General features: G+C 42.9%; 1 protein-coding gene across 1 annotated transcript in view; it reads right to left on the bottom strand.

The window, feature by feature from the left end:
- Nucleotides 1-263: 263 nt before the first annotated feature.
- Nucleotides 264-21,780, bottom strand: part of GASK1B (golgi associated kinase 1B) — a 202,381-nt gene continuing 180,864 nt past the window's right edge. The window contains exon 4 of the mRNA XM_086962352.1: nt 264-1,486. Coding sequence (XP_086818478.1) covers nt 1,279-1,486 — 208 coding nt within the window. The 3' untranslated portion in view covers nt 264-1,278. The remainder of the gene's footprint in view (nt 1,487-21,780) is intronic.

Genomic DNA, 21,780 nt, shown 5'->3' on the forward strand with positions numbered 1-21,780 from the left:
ATTGTGCAGAGGATGCACACAATACTCCCCTTTCTCTCTCTTAATCTCCTCTTCCGTTCTCTCTCTCGCTGACCCTCGTCCCCTCTTTTTCTCACACTCAGACTCGTGCTCGCGCACACACATCCGCCCACTCACTTCTCTCAGTTGAATGTCAAGTAGGAATCTTTCAAGCTTAACATATTTAACACAATGTCGCAATAAACCACAAAAAAATGCGCACTTAAGCCCCACTCCACACAAAAGGGACAGTGCTCAGGCCTCGCTGCGTTTCTAGTACGGTGATCATCTTGTTTATTTTGTAGAAAAAAGTGACTTCTGGCTTATTATCAGCATGTAAAAAAAACTCATGTTCTGCCTAACATATTGTGCTTCTCCGCTGGCTAACACAGGATGCTGTGAAATCTGGACAGCCAACACTACATTCCTCGGACGTTTACACAAAGACCTGGCTGAAGAGCCAGTTGTCATACCAAGCTGCTTCAATCACAAAAGGAATTTCCCGTACACTTTTGACCCATTTCTTACATTTCTGAAGATTTTTTTTGCACGGGCTGCAATTTACATTCGGAATCTGAACAATCAGAATAAATATCACATAATGCGGCAGGAAATCCCTGTTGGTTTCCTCGAGGAGAACACATGTTGCAATTTTTCATTTCAGTATGACAAAAAAATGTTTCATTTACCAAAACTCAAAACCTTTCTTTGCTACACTATAACACAAATGTATCTGCGAAACTAATACACACGCTGCCTTTATCAGCAGGACGAAATATGTTTTAAACTATATTGTTGGATGTGGGTGTTGCATTTCCAGCCGATTGGTGAAGTGGAGAAAACAATATTGCAGACCCCGGGAATGTGAAGCTGCAGTGTAGCAACAGAGGGCAAGCTCGAGGAAACATTTTTTCTGTTCACTTATGTCCTCTCGCGCATTTCATAGTGCTTTATGAGTTAAAGGACAAGGTGCAATATTGTGGTATGGAGGACCTGTAAACAAGGTTCGTTTACAACAAGCTTTTGTCGGTATGCAAAGTAAAAAATGTAATTTACAGTATACACTGGTGTGTAAAATTTGATCTGTCAGGTCAATATATTGTTCCACAAGAATCTGAGCCAATGAGAGAACGTATCATATGCTCCTTCGTGTTTGTGCTCTCGGGAAATGGCTATGCAGCGCTCTGCTGCACTTCCTGTTATGAAATGGTAAAGTCTGCTGCAACAGGTATTAACAATGGAAGTCGCCATTTTGAAACGTCATTCGTGAACCTGCTGCCTTCAGTCATTCATGCGCATGACTTTGATTCCGTGTGCGTTGATATAGGTTAGAAGAATTTTGGCCCTCCTTTCGATCACATCAATAAGTTTTTCAATCCCCTGGCGACCTCCTTGGCTGTCCCAGTAAACTTTGTCAAGAAAGAATGACTGAAGAAGCTTCTCTCGTAAATGCTGACTTTTCAGTACAGACACCGCAGATTCGGGCAACCTGAAATGGAAGCAAAAAGTATAAGCACTCATCAGATAACGTTGCTAAACAACTGAAAAAACATCTGCTCACCCTCCAACACCATGATGTTCAAGCAGTCATAACATTAGAACACTTGGCAGTGTACAGGTGCCTGTGGGGTTGCATGAGAAAACGAGTCAGCTGTAGCATTTTATGGCAGGCCTTATCCTCCTGTTTTTAGTGCCCAGGGAAGAGAGAGGAAATGTGAGACAGCTCTAATTTGCATATAATATGACATCATAGGATGTGACATCAATTGTTCATTCATCTTCTTTGGCACTGTTAGATTTGGGGGTCTCTAGTTGGCACAGGTAGGTACTTGTGATAAATAGGGACCCTTGCCTCTAGTCAGGGAAAGGGGGTACACTGCTAAATTAACCCCTGCTCACCCCCTTGGTAGCTTGGCACGAGCAGACAGGCATATCTCCGAGGCAGTGTGTAAAGCATTTATAAATACATACAGTAATCAAGTGACAACACTTCAGATGGACACCACACAAGCAGGATATTAAAAATAAGTATTCTTTTATATAGATTTAACACAAGATCACAACCAACATAAATCCGCAATACACAATACTGTACTTAAAATGGTAGAATTAGCTTAGTTCTCTTTAGATCTTAAAATGCGACACTTTGAGTCAATGTACCTTAAGGTGCGTAACGCTTCTACAACAAAAGTGTTGCAGGGATGGTGATGAAGTAGTTCCTTACATGCAAAGACGGTGATGCGTTCAAGATCCGGTGCAAAGAAACAAAGATGGTATCTTCTTCTTGATGCAACAAGCTCCTCCGATGTTGTGAGATCTCGACTCGATGCGACCGCTGCAGCGGCGACACCCTTGTCCAGTGATGCGACGACAGCGGCTTTGGCGGTGACACTCTTCTGCGTGGATGCAAGGTGCTTTTGCGGTGCAATGCGACAGCTACAGCAGCGACATCCTTGTTCAGTGATGTGACTGCAGCGGCTGCGACGGCGACACTCTTCTTGTTCGTGAGTCGCGCTTCCAGCTCCTTGCAACATGCAGTCCCTCAGAAGGCCCAAATCAGCTGCAGGCACTTCCAAAGCTGGAGCTGGTGATTGAAGTCTGTTGTCCCTGAGACTTCAGCAGGAGGCAAGCTCTTCTCTCAAGCCCTTGGAGATCCTTCACAAGATGAAGAAAGCATACACAAAGTTTCTTTCTCCTTTCTTTGCCAGTCAGGCAACCACTGCAGGCCAATCCCACAAGCAGCACTTCAGCTTAGGGATAGTCTCTCCTCCGTTTCTTCTGGTTCCTCTCCTCAGCAAAGGTTTCTTCTTCTTTGCCAAAGTGATCTAATTTCTTGGGATCAGGGTCCCAATACTCATACCCCAAACTTATTTGTCTTCTGAGGGCAGAGGAGCCTTTGTCTAGTCCAAACCAGTTCTTCTCAGTCCTGGAGCACTCTGTTTCCATGACTCCTTCTTTCCTTTCACAGTGCAGGGCAGAAACATCAGACGCCTCACAGGAGGTGAAACCAGCATTATGGAGGAAAGGCCCAGCCCTGGAGCACTCTGTTGACATGACTCCTTCTCTCCTTTCTCCTTTCACAGTGCAGGGCAGAGACATCAGGCACACCACAGGAGGTGGAGCCAGAATTGTGGAGGGAAGGCACAGTCCTATTCAGGTCCCAGGTGCAACTCCTCCATCCCATCTAGATGCAGATCTCTCTATTCACTACTGGGCTAACTCACCCTGTCTCCTGGAATCCCCAAGCCCTGTCGCTTAAACTCCAGACAAGGAATACACAACCCAGCAGAGGCAGGCTTGGATAGTTAGACAAGAAAATACCTACTTTCTAAAAATGGTATTTAGTGCAGGCATACTAAACTCGAATTTCTACCTAGTTGCCTGAGTCAGTTAGGTTTATAAAATGTAATAATCTAACTACCCATTCTGGCCTACGGGGAATAGGTAGCCTTGCAATCCTTTACAATTTATACATGTATTAAGAAGCTGCATTTATTAATGTCTAGATATGAGCATGCATTCTGTAACCCTGTTACTAAATGCTTCTTAGTTTAGGGTTGCCTTTTTAAATAGTGTAGGGAGAGATTGCTTGCTCATGTTTACATTGGAGAATCATTTGTTGCAGTTTAATACTAAATGATTTTTCCTGATTATTTGCATCATCATCATAGAGTTAGACGTCAGCAGTGCTTAATTTGAGACGGTGGTTTCAGGTGCTCGGCACCAGCACTTAATTGTCAACACCGGCGCTTGTGACAGCTGTCAACTATCTGTGTAGTTTAGAGATGAGTAGGACAACAGTTGTTTAACAATTGGATAGAATGAATGCATTTCTCCCATACCATTCTTTGAGCTTCGGGGGCCCTTTAACCGTCTAAATTGCCTCAGTTGTAGCAGTGTGATGGCTAGTAGTTGTGTAGGTACCATCATTTGCAGCGTTGGCAGGTGCTATGGGTGGTGCGAGCTGCGCGACCACCTAACAACAGTCCTGGCACATATTTGTTTACAAATTAAGCACTGGAATTCTGCTTTGTATTATATAGGATGAATCTCTTCAGGAGACTCATTTTGGTCACTCTGTATTTCTCCATTATGTTGAGGCTGGTCTATATCGATTTGTTTCTAAATTTATAATTAATCCCTACTAAACTCAGATTTGGTTCTCGTGTGAATTATTATGTGACCAAATTAGTTACACTGTATTGAAATTTAACTGTGATTATTTTCTCCCTTTTACCTCTCAAACTGCTACCAAGACCATTGGACTGGAGATAAATGTTTAGGTGGGCCCAAACTCTAGCATATCTTACACCGTAGTTCATAAATGTTAAGCTGCTTTCAAACAGAAATCACCACTAGTTGATAATTCTGTTTGCTTTAGTTAAATGAAACTGGCACTTTGGACAGTGTAATGGGCAGAGGGAACCAAACAGTGACACAGAATGATGGTTCAGTGAGCATGTGTTTGTATTACGAAACACAGAAGCAAATAATGTGTAGCATATTTTAGTAAGTGTGAGAAAGTAGATTATAAATTGGGGTGGATGGTAGTCCACCACAAGGAATAATGGCACTATTATTGTTAAGCTCTGTGAAGGTTTCAGTAATTTAAATTTGAGCATACACCCTAGTATCCGTGGCACAGAGCAAACAAGTTGAACTTAAGAACATGTATTAAACTTTTATAATCACCAGAACAGTTAAAAAGTAAAAAAACAGCACAATAAAAATCCTACTCCAATGTCTAAAAAACAGAGAATATGAGAATATTTTAGTGGACAAAATGACACCAAAGCTACAAAAATCCAATACATGAATTTTTAAACTTTTAAATAAAAATAGAGCCTAAAAGGATGAAGTGCTAACCCTGGGCAAATGGTCATGCTAGACATGTATTTAAAACAGAGAGGGACCCCTTACGAGTGTCAAGGGAAATGAGGTACTTTCAACAAGAAAATAAATCATCCCCTTGACTAAACAATATGTTCTGGATAAACAATAATTACCCTATGCCTTATGCATCTTTGAACACCCCAAAGAATAAAACCAATTATTAATGATAAAATACCATATTCAATTTGTACACTCAAATTGTATTTTATTGAAAGTTAAAAATCACATATAAAGTCATAATTATGACTTAAGACAACTTTAAAATACAATACATACAATACAGAGGAAAATGTATCAGTTAAAATTACAACAAACTGTTATGACCAGCATAACAGAGACAACAACACATGTAAGACACAACACCTTGTCATTTACTATTGCACATCATATGGAGCTATCATTTAAACACAGCTAGTGATACATTGATCTCATCTGTATCTACAGGTCTATGTTGAACCTTAGATTGTGCCTGCAAAAGCGTTGACACGTTTCGATGGCTAAACTTATACTTCCATCTTTATCAAGACAAAATAATTATGTTGTCTCAAAAGTCAATTCTGGTTTCACCCCCCTCAATTTGTAGGATTTATGCGTTTTGCTTATTATTCACTTTCACTCTTTTTCCTTTTGTTATAGACCAGGCAGTCCCTTGGTCACTTATCCTTTTAATATCGAAGAAAAAGAGACGTCCTCATGCCTTTCATTGTTCATTTAAAATCAGTTTTTAGTGTGGTCCAAAGATCCAACATACATCTTGTGAAAATATAGCGCTCTCTTGGAATCTTAATCCCGTAGTCTTAATGGCCCCCGTGTTATGCTTCAAGAGTTGTCTTAACTACGGACGGCTGTCGAGGTATTCAATCTTCCTCTCTATTACGCCACCTTGATTTATGCAGCACTGCCTGGTGTATAACAAAAGGAAAAAGAGTGAAAGTGAATAATAAGCAAAACGCATAAATCCTACAAATTGAGGGGAGTGAAACCAGAATTGACTTTTGAGACATCATAATCATTTTGTCTTGATAAAGATGGAAGTGTAAGTTTAACCATCGAAACGCGTCAACACTTTTGCATGTAGTGTAAAAATTGAATACAGTATTTTATAATTATTAATTGGTTGTATTCTTTGGGGTGTTCAAAGATGCAAAAGGCAAAGGGTAGTTATTGTTTATCCAGAACATATTGTTCAGTCAAGGGGATTATTACTTTTCTCATGCTAGACATGGACAAAGGTAAGGTTAGAGGCTGGCGATGGAGCACGGGTCAGATACCAGGACCAGGTTGGTCCCTGCCAAAGAGTTACCTTCGGACTTACAACTTTTCTGGAGAAACATTTGTGATTGCCAAGTTGTTGGTGGGACAACTGGTTGTAGGATACTGAAGCGCTTGGTCCCTGTGCAATTGTTAATTAAGGCAGGACAACTAAGAACGGGTAAAGTCAAAGCCCAGGTAGGCCGCATAGTTGACCGGATGATGCTCAGCGCTGTTCAGGCAAAGCCTTCTACGTTTGGACTTAGAAACCTTTCTGGAAGTAGGGTTACCTTCATCACAGTAAACTAGCAAGTTAGGGCTGACCAGTGATTCAACATCCTCGGTTGTGGCATCGACAACGACCAGAGTTTATGTTGGTTCTACAAGCAGTAAGTTGTCATACAGTTTCTAACTTTTGGCTTTTACAGTTGGGGCAAGAGGAGTACACTCTTGCACCAGCCAAGGATTCCAGGACCTCAGGAACAGCACCTGGAGGACAGGACTCAATTTAACCAAAGCCACCGGCAGTGCCCAGGACAGGTCCAGCTATAACAGTAAAGTGATCTTCTTGCAGCTTTTGTGCCTATGTGGCTTAACAGAGCCTTGACCCTTGAAGTCCACTTCTTTGTTCTGGGTACAAATGGGAGCAGGACTTGCCCTTACGGTTCTCCTCACAGGTCTCAAAAGCATGTGCCATCCTGCATCTGTCTTCCACAGGTTCCAGTAGTGTTTTGACGACGGTACACAGGGGTGCCAAATTAATACCGGCACTAGCCTGAGGGTGGGGTGACTCCTGGCCCCTCCATAACCAAAAGGGGAAAAGTTCACAGGGGTAACTCTACACACTTCTGCAGCAGTTCCTATGTTCTCTACTGGAAACAATCCCACAGTCTCAATCTCAACCTAAATCCAACATAACAGAACTTTCCTTCCTTGTGTAAAGCTTCTATGCTCACCCTAGAGGCTTTGCCAGGGATATAAGCAAACCCTCCCCTGTAGATAGTTCCAGGAGCAGATCCACTCCCACTGAGATCAGAACCTGGCTGTCTAGAGAGGCAAAAGGGAGCAGACCCAGGTGTGAGCTGCATCTGCCAATAACAGGGTAGACTTCTTTCAGAGATATGCAAGCAGCTGGGCACCCGCAGGCCTTCCTGTCAGGGGACGGTCAACTTCTCCACACATTCAAGGCTTTTGTTTCAGCTCTAGGAACCAAGTCACACCTAATCAAGGCGCTATTCAGCTGCTGGGTGACACCTGGACACAGGGCTTCTAGAGGCTAAAGGCAACTTAAAAAAAATAATGTTTGTAAATTACTTTTCACTAATCTGACTATACCAATGAATTGGATTTGTAATTTCCTCAATCCCCTATTTTGATACCTGAGATTAATCATGTTGCTGTACGTGTTTTTTTAGTGCTGCACTTTTAAAGGTCGCAATGACCGAAATAAAGTTTTTCAGAACTGGATTTGTAAATCATATTTTAAAAATTCCACAAATTACCCTGCTAACTGGTTCCTATGCAGAAATAACTTTATTAACTTTAATAAAGTGTTGCAAGTCTACCATACTAAAATGAAAATTACTTTTAGGGCATTGTCACTGTAAAGACATTAAACTTTACATGCCCTACTATTATATGTCATGTACCCTGCCTTATGGACATTTAAAGACTATTTAGGAATGACTTATTAATATTCAAATATAGGGTTTAGGTCTGTTAAAAGGGGTTAGTTTGACAGGTCGAATATGCAGTTTTAAACCAGGTTACAGATGGCAGGCCTGTAGACATGTTTTACATTGTCATTTTAAATGTGGCACAATATGTGCTGCAGTCTACTAATGACATTTAAGTTACATGCCCTGGGCACAGTTTGTACCATATACTAGAGACGTATCAGTAAGTTGAATATCCTAATTAGGTATCTACCAATTTGACATGCTTTTAGGTCAGAGCACATACACGGGGAACTGGACAGATGTGTCCTAGTGAAACCTCTCACAAAAAGTGGTGGTGACCACGCAAAATAAGGGGGACTTTTCAGCAGTGAGGATAAAAAACAATACTTTCCTAGTTCATAGGCACAACCTACTCATGCCCCGTACAGTGTTCCATTGCACTCCAGATAGGTGTCTGTAATATGAGTACTATTACATAGCTACATGCAAAATAAATACATATATCCACATCTTTATCAAAGGAACATTTTGGTTCTGAACAAATATCACATATGAATTAAAGTTACATACATTCTTACAAGTACAGGAAAATAGAATCAGAAAAAAAATCACTTAAAGAGAGATTATGGTTGTGTTGCTATCCAGCAACTAATTGCATTGACAAAGTATGGTAGTTATGGTTAAGTATCCAGCCATATCTCTAGTTACCATTCAGATCAGAACATGATTGGCCGTAGATTAGCAGCCATGTTCTCCACTTTGCTCATTCATGGAGCACACACAGTGCATGGATGCAGGATTGCCATGCATGTCATATGCCACTCTACTTACTAGACGTATGGGATACTGAGAACGAGACTTGCGGCCACAGTACACGTGGTTACCGCACACCTATGTTTTCAGGAGCCACAGAATATGACCATAGTATATACCCCATAGCTACTGGGCACAGGACATGCCGTTTGGCTCATTTGGACTCAATACTTGAGAAGTAGCTCATTGGGCATACCCCATGACCATGGCCTTTGGTTACTAGGCAAAGGACATGTTGGTATACCACACCCTGTGACTACTAATCACAGTTGCAGAGAAAAAGTGTTTGGCCAGAGAGTAATGGGCACTGACAAGGACAAAGGCTATGCCTTGTGCCCAGTACTCATGCTGCAGGAACTTGTATAGGGTGGATATACAATGGTATGAGAATAATAATAGTAACAATAAACGAGAAATGCAATTATCAGTTTTCAAGAAACCTTGTTTTCAATGTAGCAATCATTATTTGGAACATAAAATTAAACTCAGATTAAATACTGAATATATTTGAGCAAGTTTAATTTTCTTTTTGTAAACATAACAATATTAATAAACATGCATTCTATATTTGCCGCTTGTGTCTATAGAACAAGCATATTGTAGTTCCAGAAGGAAAATACCTAGAACGGACAGAACAGGATATTTATAACTGCTCGTTCCCTACAGAAATGTGTTACTTTACTACCTGTGAATATATTATGAATGTTACAAGCCCTGATGGGGTTGCTTAACTACGACAGAGCTTAATAGCTACATTATGATACATGAGTGTAGACTTTGTACAAATGTATCAATGTTAAGTTTTCTGGAAAAACCAAATGTCAGTGTCGTGTATTTAGTACACATGTCCGTTAAAGTTGCTAAGCATGGCTTTCTGATAAACATAGCACGCCGTAGGCAAAGGGCGTTGGGTCTATTCCATTCCATAGTACCCATACTGCTTGGCAGTTGGCCATACCCTTTGCTCAGTTCCCCTATCCTCAAAACCTAGAGGGAATAGCTTCTGGCCATGCCCAGTTAGTATTGGAAACATACCATTCTTATGATCAACCCCATGCTCTCAAGCTTACAGGCATGCCTTGTGGGTACTAGACGGATGGCATAGATATCTGCCTTACCAGTGCCCACTCACAGTGCCAGAAATAGTTGCAAGTATATCCGACAGGTCCAACATGAATTGCCTGTCATCATCCACTGTCAACACTGGGCAAAGAGCATGCAGGCAAGGTAGAAAAGGTCCAAGGATTCTAAGGCTTTAACAACACTTTGATAAGCTGCTTTTATCGGTGAATGGAGACACACTCGAAGTTCTGGACCTCTTGGGCTTCATGTAGAAATACAGTTTTGAGAAGTGGTGAGTGTGTACTCCATAGAAGATCACAAAAGTTCTTGTCAGGAATAATATCCGTTCTTTCAAGTCGTCATACAGAGGACAAAACTATTTCTGGTTGCAGTATAACATCTTTATTATTTTTTGTGGAACATGGACAGCCGACACGTGTTTCGCCCCCTCTTGGCGAGTTGCGCCGGGGCTTTCTCAAGGTTGTAGGGGAAAATTAATGGATTGTTTAGAAGTGAGATGAGATAGCAGTTGACCCCAAGAAAAGGAAGAGAAAAGTCACCTAGAGTGGAAAAGTTATTGGAATATTCTTTTGATGTCTCGGCGTCAAGGCCTTATCTAAACCGTGAAGTGACAGTGTGTCGTGCCTCAAAGTCAGGTACTTATAGCTTTCATTATAGTGAGTCAAAGCAATCGACACGAAGTGCAAAAGAAAGTGCAAAACCATAGAAAGATGGATCAAGTGATCTTAAGGCAACAGAATAAAGAGTGCGCTTTAAACAATGTCTTGATGTTCAATGTTCTTTTAGCAACCCAAAAGGTAACCAAAGGTACCAGACCAGAATGATGTGGTAAGACAAGACAAAAGAGTAACAGCATAATAGACAATATGAGGCAATCATACCTAATTTCACATATATAGCGTATGTTAATATGGTTTCCAATTTTAGTAATATCCAAGGTACAGGGAGTTCAATACTCCAGGAGCAGAAGTTCTTCTGTGAGTTCGGATAAAAGAATTCTTTATACAAAATGCTTGTAACCAATTGGTCTTGTCAATCTACATCTCAGATAATCAGTTACACACCAAAATCTATAGAAATCCCAGCTCTGCAAACTCTATCCTTCATGCTACAAGCAGCCACCCTGCCCACACTATTACAAACATTCCAGGAGGGGAGTACAGACGAGCACGCATGAACTGTAGCTCTGTGGAAGAGTATGAAACACATTCAGCCAATATAACCCAACGTCTAAAACAAAGGGGCTATAAGGAGCAACCACTAACAAAGGCATTAACCAAATTCAAAACCACTGACAGACAAAGCCTATTACACAATAATCAATTGAGAGAAAGGAAACAAACAATTCGCTTCAACACTGAATACAATAGCGGACAACAATATATCCGCAAAACCTTGCAAAAACACTGGCACCTTCTGAAAGACAACCCAACACTGTCCAATGCATTACAAGATAAACCCCAGATGGGTTTCTCACGGAGCAAAAACCTAAGAGACATTCTCTGTCCATCTTTTCTGGATATAAAACCGAAATCAAGACCATTTCCACCTCAGACCATGGGCTTTTACACTTGTACGAACTGTTCAATCTGCAAACTTGGTAAATCAAGGACAAAAGAGGTCTCAATCAATTGCCACAAACACAAGATCAAAGACCTTATCAACTGTGAAAGCACCTATGTGATTTACTTGATAACATGCCCGTGTGGACAACATTATATCGGCAGCTCAAAGAGACCCTTGAAAGTACGGATCCAAGAACACTATCGGAACATTCATGGATCAGATACTAGACAGTCCCTTGTTGAACATTTCCTACAATATCATAGGAATCACTTGACCTTTACGTTTGTGGGTATAAAAAGACTAAAAATACCAAAACGTGGAGGTGATTTGGACCAACTGCTTCGCAGAGAAGAGAGCTCATTAATCATAGGAATGGAAACAGTAACAAAGGGGTTGAATCAGGAATATGAATGGCATCACTGGCTGTAATCAAACTACATTTCCCCATTAGGAGATGATGTACATTACCATTGGATACAGCCATACATTACTAACATGTGATATGAGTAACTACATCTTGTTTTGTACAAATGTGCGGCTTTGATGACACTACCCCATGTAGCACAATCACAGTACTGCTTAGTCCAACCTTTGTTTCCCGCAAGTTCTGGTTGTTTAAGAATGTTGATCTGCTTAGACCTAACAAACACACATAAAAAAATGTGACACCGGTGATTGTTCCATGAATGTTCTCCACAACTATGCATGTTTCAAAAAAATCCTTAAGATTTAAAATTAGATTAGGAACTAACATGATGAATTTTTCTGTGTCCTACTAAAAGTTGCCAAAATTTGCTCTCTACCTGCCCCGGGGTTATGAATTTCTGTTATTAGAATTGGTTTGTTAACTAAATCATGACTATATCCTCTCACTGTAGGATAGGCAGAATAACAAATATTCCCAGAAACGATGTATATTATGTGAGGATTTTATGTACAACAGAGAGAATGGTTACTCGACGCTGTACATGCCCTCTGACGCAGTCGCCCATATAGGCTGATAATCTGACATCAAGGCGTCAACACCTCTTATAAATGGCGGTCTCAAGCGCCGATGTTGACTGAGATACAATTAATCTTAAAACTTTAAAAAAAAAAATTTTGACAAAACATGCAATAACAAACTTGCACAGCAAAACTCAGCCGGGTCTCTTCACAAAAAACGAAGATAATCCAAAATCTGTAAATACGATCTGTCGATTGCTTTGACTCACTATAATGAAAGCTATAAGTACCTGACTTTGAGGCACGACACACTGTCACTTCACGGTTTAGATAAGGCCTTGACGCCGAGACATCAAAAGAATATTCCAATAACTTTTCCACTCTAGGTGACTTTTCTCTTCCTTTTCTTGGGGTCAACTGCTATCTCATCTCACTTCTAAACAATCCATTCATTTTCCCCTACACCCTTGAGAAAGCCCCAGCGCAACTCGCCAAGAGGGGGCGAAACACGTGTCGGCTTTCCATGTTCCACAAAAAATAATAAAGATGTTATACTGCAACCAGAAATAGTTTTGTCCTCTGTATGACGACTTGAAAGAACGGATATTATTCCTGACAAGAACTTTTGTGATCTTCTATGGAGTACACACTCACCACTTCTCAAAACTGGGCAAAGAGCATGCCTTGAAGGAACTGCACAGAATATAGCAGCAGGCTCAGGGTCTAAAGACATCCTCTGGGGCCAGAACCTGTTGAGCATGGCCACTGCCCTGCAGTCAAGAACTCTGAACTGTAACTGCAAGTAACCCTTGCCTCTAAATAATTTCCGGTTTTAGGTCTACTATATGATTTTTATGTACACTTGAAATATGAAAATTTGGCTAAATAGTGAATAATGGTTTGCTATATAATCTGTCTCCCTTGAACTAGTATACCATAAACGCAGCCTAGGTTTGACATTGATTTTCTTTAAATACCATCTTCTATCCCTGCAGTGTTTTACTCTTTAAAACTCTAGGTAGCATCACCATGCTATTGAAAAGCCCAGAACTGTGCTATTCATAACAATATACCGGGATCCTGGTTCTGGTTTGCAAACCTAAAAATAGCTACTTGAAACTAAATGTACAGATCCTCACGGGCAATCAGATGGAAAGCCCACATTCAAATTTTATAAGGTATGTTCCCATAAGCCCTTGCACCAATGTCCTGCATGTGAATATGTCGTTGAGAAAAAAAGAATGACTCAAAATATGAAGTTTTTATGGCACACATAGCAAAATGAATGATCTTTTGTTACTTAACTGATGGATTCTTTTTTGTATCGGCGACCTAATATTGAACATGTTTTAAACCAGTGAAGGATAAAAGGTTGAGGCATTCAAATGTGTGCCCTGGAGACAACACTCAATTTTCTGTAGTGGGCATGTCGGTCCATTGAGATATATCACTTGAATTCAAGCTTGGTTTCATAAGTTGCTGGTCTGATGTTGATCATCATGTGCTGTTATGTGGCGTATGCCTCTTCCTTTCATAAACTCTACCAGTACTAGTGAAATTGAATCTTCTATTACAGAGATCTTGTTTCCATGATCCCGGCATTTGCCTACAATATATTATTCAAGACTAGTATTTCCCATTACAATGAAAAGAATTCATGAAATACTTTTTTATGGTAATCAGTCTTAAAAGGAGTATTAATGGTAGCTGATTCTCAAACTCAGTTTGCCTCGGTCATTTCCATAAAGTCCTGACACATTCACATTCTAGCACCTACTTGGCTTGCTTCACTTGTATTGTGGTGTCAGGAGCATCTGATGCATCCAGGCTGGCTTTGATTATGTACTACTTGAGCAGTTCTCTCAACTTGCTACTATTGTGGCTACAGACATGTCACCCAAGGTTCCGAATACCCAAGAACCCTCCATCAGAATCTATCCACTCTCCTTCCCTCCTGCCATGTTTATACCATTATTAGCATTCCTGTGGCAATATTTAACAAACAATGGCAAATCCTCCAGGTCTTGCTTTAATGTATTAACACATGCTAAACAGGCATGCACGTATGCTATTTTCTAGTGTCCCATGAGTAAGAAGCACAAGATTGGAGCATGCCAGGCTGTTACTATTGGTCTTGACAGTGAGAAATGCATGCCTGAAGTACCACTGGCTGTTATTACGGTGTCCTAAATGAACTGTGTACCGCATATGTCTACAATCTCACAGGCTGGTACTAGATGTCCCAAGAGTGAACAGCATAATTCTCCATTACCATAAGCCGTTACTAGGTGCCCTAAGACCAAAAATGAGGGGCCAAAAAGTATTATGAAGGCATTTCAAAATAAATGTGATAGAAATTTGAAAATATTTAATAAATGAGGCAGTAAGTATAGTAGCAGGACTGGATTAATTGTTTATATAAAAGTATAATATTTAGGAAAGATTACTACTGCACATACAACCAGCAGCATAGAAGAACTACAGTGGTGCACACAACCAGCAACACTGAAGAAGGATAAAAATGGCACTCACTACCAATGACACAGAAGAAGGACCACAAAGGCACATTCAATCTTTGTGACTGAACACCCACAATGGAAAAAAAGAAATGGCTGTTATAGCTTATCAAGAAAATATGAAAATTCAGGATAATATTTGTCAGTCTTATTTTTTTGAGAAAATCTTTTTTGATTTAACATTTCTCCACACCAATAATTATTGCTTTTCATCAGAAATAACACATGGCACTTCATAATCATCATCAAACCAGCTTTATTCGGCATTGATGCTATAGAAGTACACCATCTAAATATTCATACATTCATTATAACAACAATAAAAAAAAGCATTGGCATATCCCATAGGTCTCGCTTTTGGGACCTTATAAGTATTTCGTTATGCAGCGCAATATCCTTGGTGCAACAACATCAACTGTTGCATGGCTAAACACTTATAAGGTCCCAAAGGCGAGACCTATTGGCTATGCCAATACTAGTTTGTAAAGCGAAGAGGCTGCTGAAAATGTGTTGATGCACCCGCCAAAAACTTGAAAAAAAATATATATGACCTTGAGGGGAGCCAGGGGATGGGGTCAACGGGAGTGTGGGGGGTAAAATAAAAATAAAGCTGAGTGGGGGGAAAATCAGCAAATGAGGGAGAGAGAAACATGTGTTATGGGGAGAAGTATATGAACAAGTGAGCTACTTGGAGGGCTGGGAGTTTTGGCGGGAGAAGCACACCAGAGAGACAGAGCAACAGATAAGGGAGAGAGAGCATGGGAGTGGGGTATTCGGCAGGGTGGAGAAGCTAAAGAGTGAGAGAGCTGCAAAACACATGCACATTCCATGGAATGCTGTGATGTCCCTAGCTCAGTTTAACACTGCTCTAATTAGCGACTGACCTGGCGGTAGGAGGAAGCGGAGCTGTCAGACAGTGGCCCCGTCATAATCCGTTAGAGAAGGCATCGCCTGCTGCCTGCCACAGGAACTGTGGGCGCGGAAGGTGACCCCACTGTCAACAAGAGATGCTTGCTACAGATAGCACTGATGGGTCTCTGCATGAATAATGAGGCTCACAGACCCCTTCAGCGCTGACGGCTGTCTCCAAACCCTAGAATTATTGAGGCTTGACATGTCGGAGGGGAGCTTACAGAAGCCGCATCTCCGGGAATCAAAGTCTTGTTTGGTGTCAGATTTGGAAAGTCTTAACCCTTATTTGCTGGAAGCGTTGGCCTAAGGTTGAACTTTTCACCCTTGTAAAGCTATGCAGGTTAAACGGAGAATGCACATCCCTCCGCAGTAGACTCTTGTGCACTTTTACGCAATACCTGTTTCATATTAGTTAATTGGTAACTTAATTAGCTCATGGGCTAACCAAATGTTTGTCAGAGAGTTTCTTTACTATATCTTGTTCGATTTTATTACAGTCGGCTGTTGGCACGGGTACACAAAACGAGGAGAACCTAACAGGTACATGGAGTCTGTATGAAGTGTGTGTTTATGTGTGTGTGAGTTTGTGTGTGTGTGTTTGTGTGTGTTGTATTTCCTGTGTGTTAGTTTGAGGGGGAGGCGAGTGAGTGTGTGTTTGGGAGTTGTGTGTGAAAAATAAAAAGGAGAAAGAAGAGAAAAGGCATGGGCGCGCTTTCGTGTAGATGTCTAATATTCACAGGGTGACAGTGGGCCTGGGGATGGGTGGGGGCGGGACAGGACGGAGCATGCACGCTCGCTTCATAGTTGAACTTCCGACCACTGCGTGGGTACAGACATGGCGCATGTTGCCTCCGTTCTGAATAGAATGTTTTCAAGAACTGCGTGTCTTTCATTTGTCATTTCATTATAAAAGGCTCTCTCCCTTCCAAGAAGTCTATGAGTCAGGAAGTTCTGTCTGCTCACACAGGAAATTCTGTTGCAGCAACTTCCCCAACAAGCATTGGCTGTGTGTCCGTGAAAGAAAGTAAAAGTTATCTCATGCTTAATGAGGAAGAGCGTTTGGGGGCGGGTTGTGTGTGTACAGTTAATGAGCCATGATGAGCAGATGGCAACTGTGCGTGTGTACGCGGGCGTAACTGCAAGCTTGAGGCCAGCAAAAGTGTGTGGTAGGACTTTTGAAAACCCACTTACTAAATGTCTCGCCAGAGTAGCTCATGCGCTGGCTCAGGCGAGACCTAAAAAGAAAGGGAGCAGAATTAATCTTTACATGAGGGACATAAAATCACACATTACATAGTTAAGAAAGATCAAATCCCCTTTAAACCATCATAGGAACTGATCGCTAGAGTGCTAAAGTGCAAATTCATACTTATAATAATAAGGTCAAGGCAGGAAGTGGCTAAGAATATATTTTTCTAATAATTAATCACTATCTGATGAACACAATAACTGCACAGGAGACTTCTGCCGAAACTAGCAGCTGTACGTGCTGGTAACCCTTTTTGCACGATTTAAAATTTAAAGGGTGTAAAACTGGAATTGAAAATAGAGTTTGAGCCGACTTATAAAGAGAGCAAAAAAGAATAATATTAACTGTACTTAGGTGTGAGCAGTTATCACACAAGCAATTAGAAAGGTTTTCAAACCATGCCCCTTGTTGTGAGAAAGCTAAAAGAAAATGTAAAGAGTCACGACATAACCTGGTTATATATAATCTGTAATGAGTATTGTCTACATAAGTTAGCTGAAACTTGAAGCCCATGTATGGGATGATAGGGCCAGATAACTGCTAAAGAGGACAATTGAAGGAGGCCACCAGTCTGGCGAGTACATTGATGCTGGTCGTAAAAGAGCCTTATCCGGGCTCTGGAGGCAGGACCTTAAGGTTCGGAGTTAGTAAAAAAGTCAGAAACCCCCAATATTGAAAAAGTGCTCTTGACATAAGCTAAGCAGGGAATATTAACCATATTGTGGAGGGGCCAAGCAGTCTAAAAGAATACCTTTAGTAAGACCTAACTTGTGAGATTGCGAACTTTTTGCCCATTGCAGGAGAGGAACCAGCCTAAATAAGTCTTCTAGAATAAGTTATGCCTACCTCAGAGTGACAGAAGGAAGTAGACGTTCCTGTAAATAATCTACGCAAGAAGCTATTTTGGAACTCTTGGCTACTGTCACAATGGCAGTATCCCCAAACTCCTTCCACAGACATATTTTAAGATTGTCATCAAAAATAACACATGGCTCTTAATATAGAGATTCGGTGTTCACCAAACAGTCTCTGCCGCATGCTGAAAACAATGTACCTCATGCATTGGAACGAAGCAGCTTCTTGAAGACAGAAAGAATGATACACCAAATAGCCAATAGCATTAGGTGAGACATGTTTACATCGCTCAAGCCCACTGTACATATTTTATTTTTAGAAGTGTAGTGACAAAACCTCTCAGAGCCAGCTCCATTGTCAAGCCAGACATAAAAATGGAACTGAGATTTTGCCTCAAATCGAACCCATTTTTCACATTTGAAAAAAGAATAAAAGATTTGTACCTTTGTCTATGTGAACAGAAAAATTAGTGTTCATTGACAGCTTTGTTTTCTCTGTCAGATTACCTCATAGCTAATTGTTAGGGAAAGAGCAGGCTACATCACAGGGTGTTTTCCAAGATTAATTATTTAATCTAAATGGAAAAAGAATGCACCATGTAGGCTTGGATAGCAGTGGTTGAAAAAAACCTACATTTCTTAAATAAACCAGAACCTGTTTTTAAAACAAATATTTTGAATAATTCTAATGCAAACTTGGAGGTTTGTTACTAGCATTCACAGTGTTCCAAAGGACATATTGTTTTAGATGTCAAGGACAAATGTACCACAGTTCAAGTTCATGTGTCCGGATAAAGGTTTTAGTATGGGTGAGAGGCTTTCGCAAAGTATGTGCTGAGGTCACACTGCACAGTGACAAGCGGTAGAATCAGCGAACGGCGAGTGCAGCCCTTTTGTCCAGTGATTCCCAAACTGTGCGCCGCGGCGCCCTGGTGCGCCGTTATGTGGAGCCAGGGGCGCCGCGGCACAATGTGGGAAAGTGCAGGGCAGCGCTACATACTGGGGAGAAATGCCGTCAGCAGCATTCGCTGTTGGAGGCCATCTCACATTTCGTTGAAGTGCTGAAGAGGCTTCAACAGCTCCTCCCAGACCTGCAGTCTGTCAATTAGCCCCATTGTCATTCTGTCTGTGGCGATTATCTCACACAGAATGACAATGGGCCATACTGCAGTTACAGAAGCCTAGAGCGGCGCACGGCAGGATTGCATTACCTTGGGGAGACCACACGCCATCTCTGTCCCTCTCCATCACACACCGTCCCCCGCCCTCTCCACCACATGCCGTTTCTGTCCCTCCCTGCCCTACTCTTGCTTGTTAGCAAAGGTGTGGTTCTCTGTTGTACTGCACCGCACCTCTGCTCTTCTTTATTATTGCGTCCGTCGCCTCTCCCGACTCGAGTGAAAAGGAAAGATTGATGAGGGAAAAGTAGGGCACAAGGGGAGAGAGAAAAAAGTTTGACATAAATGAATAAGGAAAGGTGAAAGACCTGAAAGGTGCAGTGCAGGGTAGATGGATATTAGGGTTAAGTGCTATGTAGATGGCAGGACATTGTTTTCCATCCGGCTTCTGTGCAAAGGCCACCATATGAGTAGATGGGAGTGAGAGTAACAGAGTGACAGAGAAAGAGTGAGAGCGACCTAGGGGTTGGAGAGAGAATCGTAGGTTCTTTAAAAAACCAAAACCTAGATAGATGCCAAGTAAGAGAAACATATGCCTTTAGAAAATAACTTAGAATCTAAGTGGAACCGGACTTTCTGTTTTTTCTTTGTTGATTTAGGTTGTCCTATAATGTTATGTTGCTTATTTGCATCACTCTGGGGAGGACCCCACAAAGTCATATTATACCCAATAGAGTCTGACAGAGTCGGTGCACTATGGTTACTTAGTAGCTTTTGGTACTGTGGGTGCAGGGTGAGGGGCCTGGTGGAGAGCGATGGGTGGGTGCATGGTCAGGGGCCTGGTGGAGAGCGTTGAGTGGGTGGGTGCAGGGTCAGGTCCTGGTGGAGAGCTTTGGGTGGGTGGGTGCAGGGTCAGGGGCCTGGTGGAGAGCGTTAGGTGGGTGGGTGCAGGGTCAGGTCCTGGTGGAGAGCATTGGGTGGGTGCATGGTCAGGGGCCTGGTGGAGAGCGTTGAGTGGGTGGGTGCAGGGTCAGGTCCTGGTGGAGAGCTTTGGGTGGGTGGGTGCAGGGTCAGGGGCCTGGTCGAGAGCGTTGGGTGGGTGCATGGTCAGGGGCCTGGTGGAGAGCGTTGAGTGGGTGGGTGCAGGGTCAGGTCCTGGTGGAGAGCATTGGGTGGGTGGGTGCAGGGTCAGGGGCCTGGTGGAGAGCGTTGGGTGGGTGGGTGCAGGGTGAGAGGCCTGGTGGGGAGCTTTGGGTGGGTGGGTGCAGGGTCAGGGTCCTGGTGGAGAGCGTTGGGTGGGTGGGGGCAGGGTTACGGGCGTTTACTACGTCATCTGATTCAATGCTCCCCAAAAGCAGCACAAGGCCCCCTACCAAGTATTCTTTTGCAGTTTTATATGGCGCAAACTCCACCCGAAGGCATCAGAGCGCTTTACATTAGCACCAGTTGCGTTGCAGACGGACACATTCATTTTTAGGCATGGGGAGACCATCATGCTTTTGAAATGGTGCCATTGTTCCAGGTGGCAGCCCCCTCCATTGGGTGGGAAGGGTGCAAGGGGGTGGCCGAGAAGGGTGCAAGGCAGAGGGGAAAAGGGTACAAGGCAGAGAGGAGAAGGGTGCATGGTAGAGAGGAGAAGGGTGCATGGTAGAGAGGAGAAAGGTGCAAGGCAGAGAGGAGAAGGGGGCAAGGCAGAGGGGAGAAGGGTGCAAGGTAGAGAAGGGTGCAAGGAGGAGGGGAGAAGGGTGCACGGCAGAGAGGAGAAGGGTGCATGGTAGAGAGGAGAAGGGTGCATGGTAGAGAGGCGAAGGGTGCAAGGCAGAGAGGAGAAGGGTGCCAGGCAGAGAGGAGATGGGTGCAAGGCAGAGGGGAGAAGGGTGCAAGGTAGAGAAGGGTGCATAGAGGAGGGGAGAAGGGTGCACGGCAGAGGGAGAAGGGTGCAACGGGGAGGGGGAGAAGGGTGCAAGGTAGAGAAGGGTGCAAGGCAGAGGGGAGAAGGGTGCAAGGCAGAGAGGAGAAGGGTGCAAGGCAGAGAGGAGAAGGGTGCAAGGCAGAGGGGAAAAGGGTGCAAGGCAGAGGGGAAAAGGGTGCATGGTAGAGAGCAGAAGGGTGCATGGTAGAGAGGAGAAGGGTGCATGGTAGAGAGGAGAAGGGTGCATGGTAGAGAGGAGAAGGGTGCAAGGAAGAGGGGAGAAGGGTGCAAGGTAGAGAAGGGTGCATAGTAGAGAGGAGAAGGGTGCATGGTAGAGAGGAGAAGGGTGCAAGGCAGAGGTGAGAAGGGTGCAAGGCAGAGGTGAGAAGGGTGCAAGGCAGAGGTGAGAAGGGTGCAAGGCAGAGAGGAGAAGGGTGCAAGGCAGAGAAAAGAAGGGTGCAAGGCAGAGAAAAGAAGGGTGCAAGGCAGTGGGGGAATGGTGCAAGGCAGAGGGGAGAAGGGTGCAAGGCAGAGGGGAGAAGGGTGCAAGGCAGAGGGGAGAAGGGTGTAAGGCAGATGGGAGAATGGTGCAAGGTAGAAATTGTGCAAGGCGGAGGTGGAGTAGGGTACAAGGGGGAGGGGGAGAAGGGTGCAAGGTGGAGGGGGAGAAGGGTGTAAGGCAGAGGGGGTAAGGTTGCAAGGGGGATGGTGATGAAGTTAAAAATGTGCCCCCCCCAAAACATTTCTGCGGATGCCCATGATCAGAGCCCACCTCACGTAAACTTCTTGTAACGCCACAGAGTTCCTTGAGCCTTTCTCTAGCCTGGTTACTTTTAGTGGGAGTGCTTTATGCATTGAGATGTACTTTATAAGATCTTTGTGATTGCAAATAAAGTTTTATGACAGTGATGGCTACTCTCTGAATCCTTCATCACGTCTAGACGTGATTCTTCATGTAGACCAGTGGTTCCCAAAGGGTGCGCCGCGGCACC

Source organism: Lissotriton vulgaris, chromosome 3_1, assembly GCF_964263255.1.
Source record: "Lissotriton vulgaris chromosome 3_1, aLisVul1.2, whole genome shotgun sequence".
NCBI lineage: Eukaryota > Metazoa > Chordata > Amphibia > Caudata > Salamandridae > Lissotriton > Lissotriton vulgaris.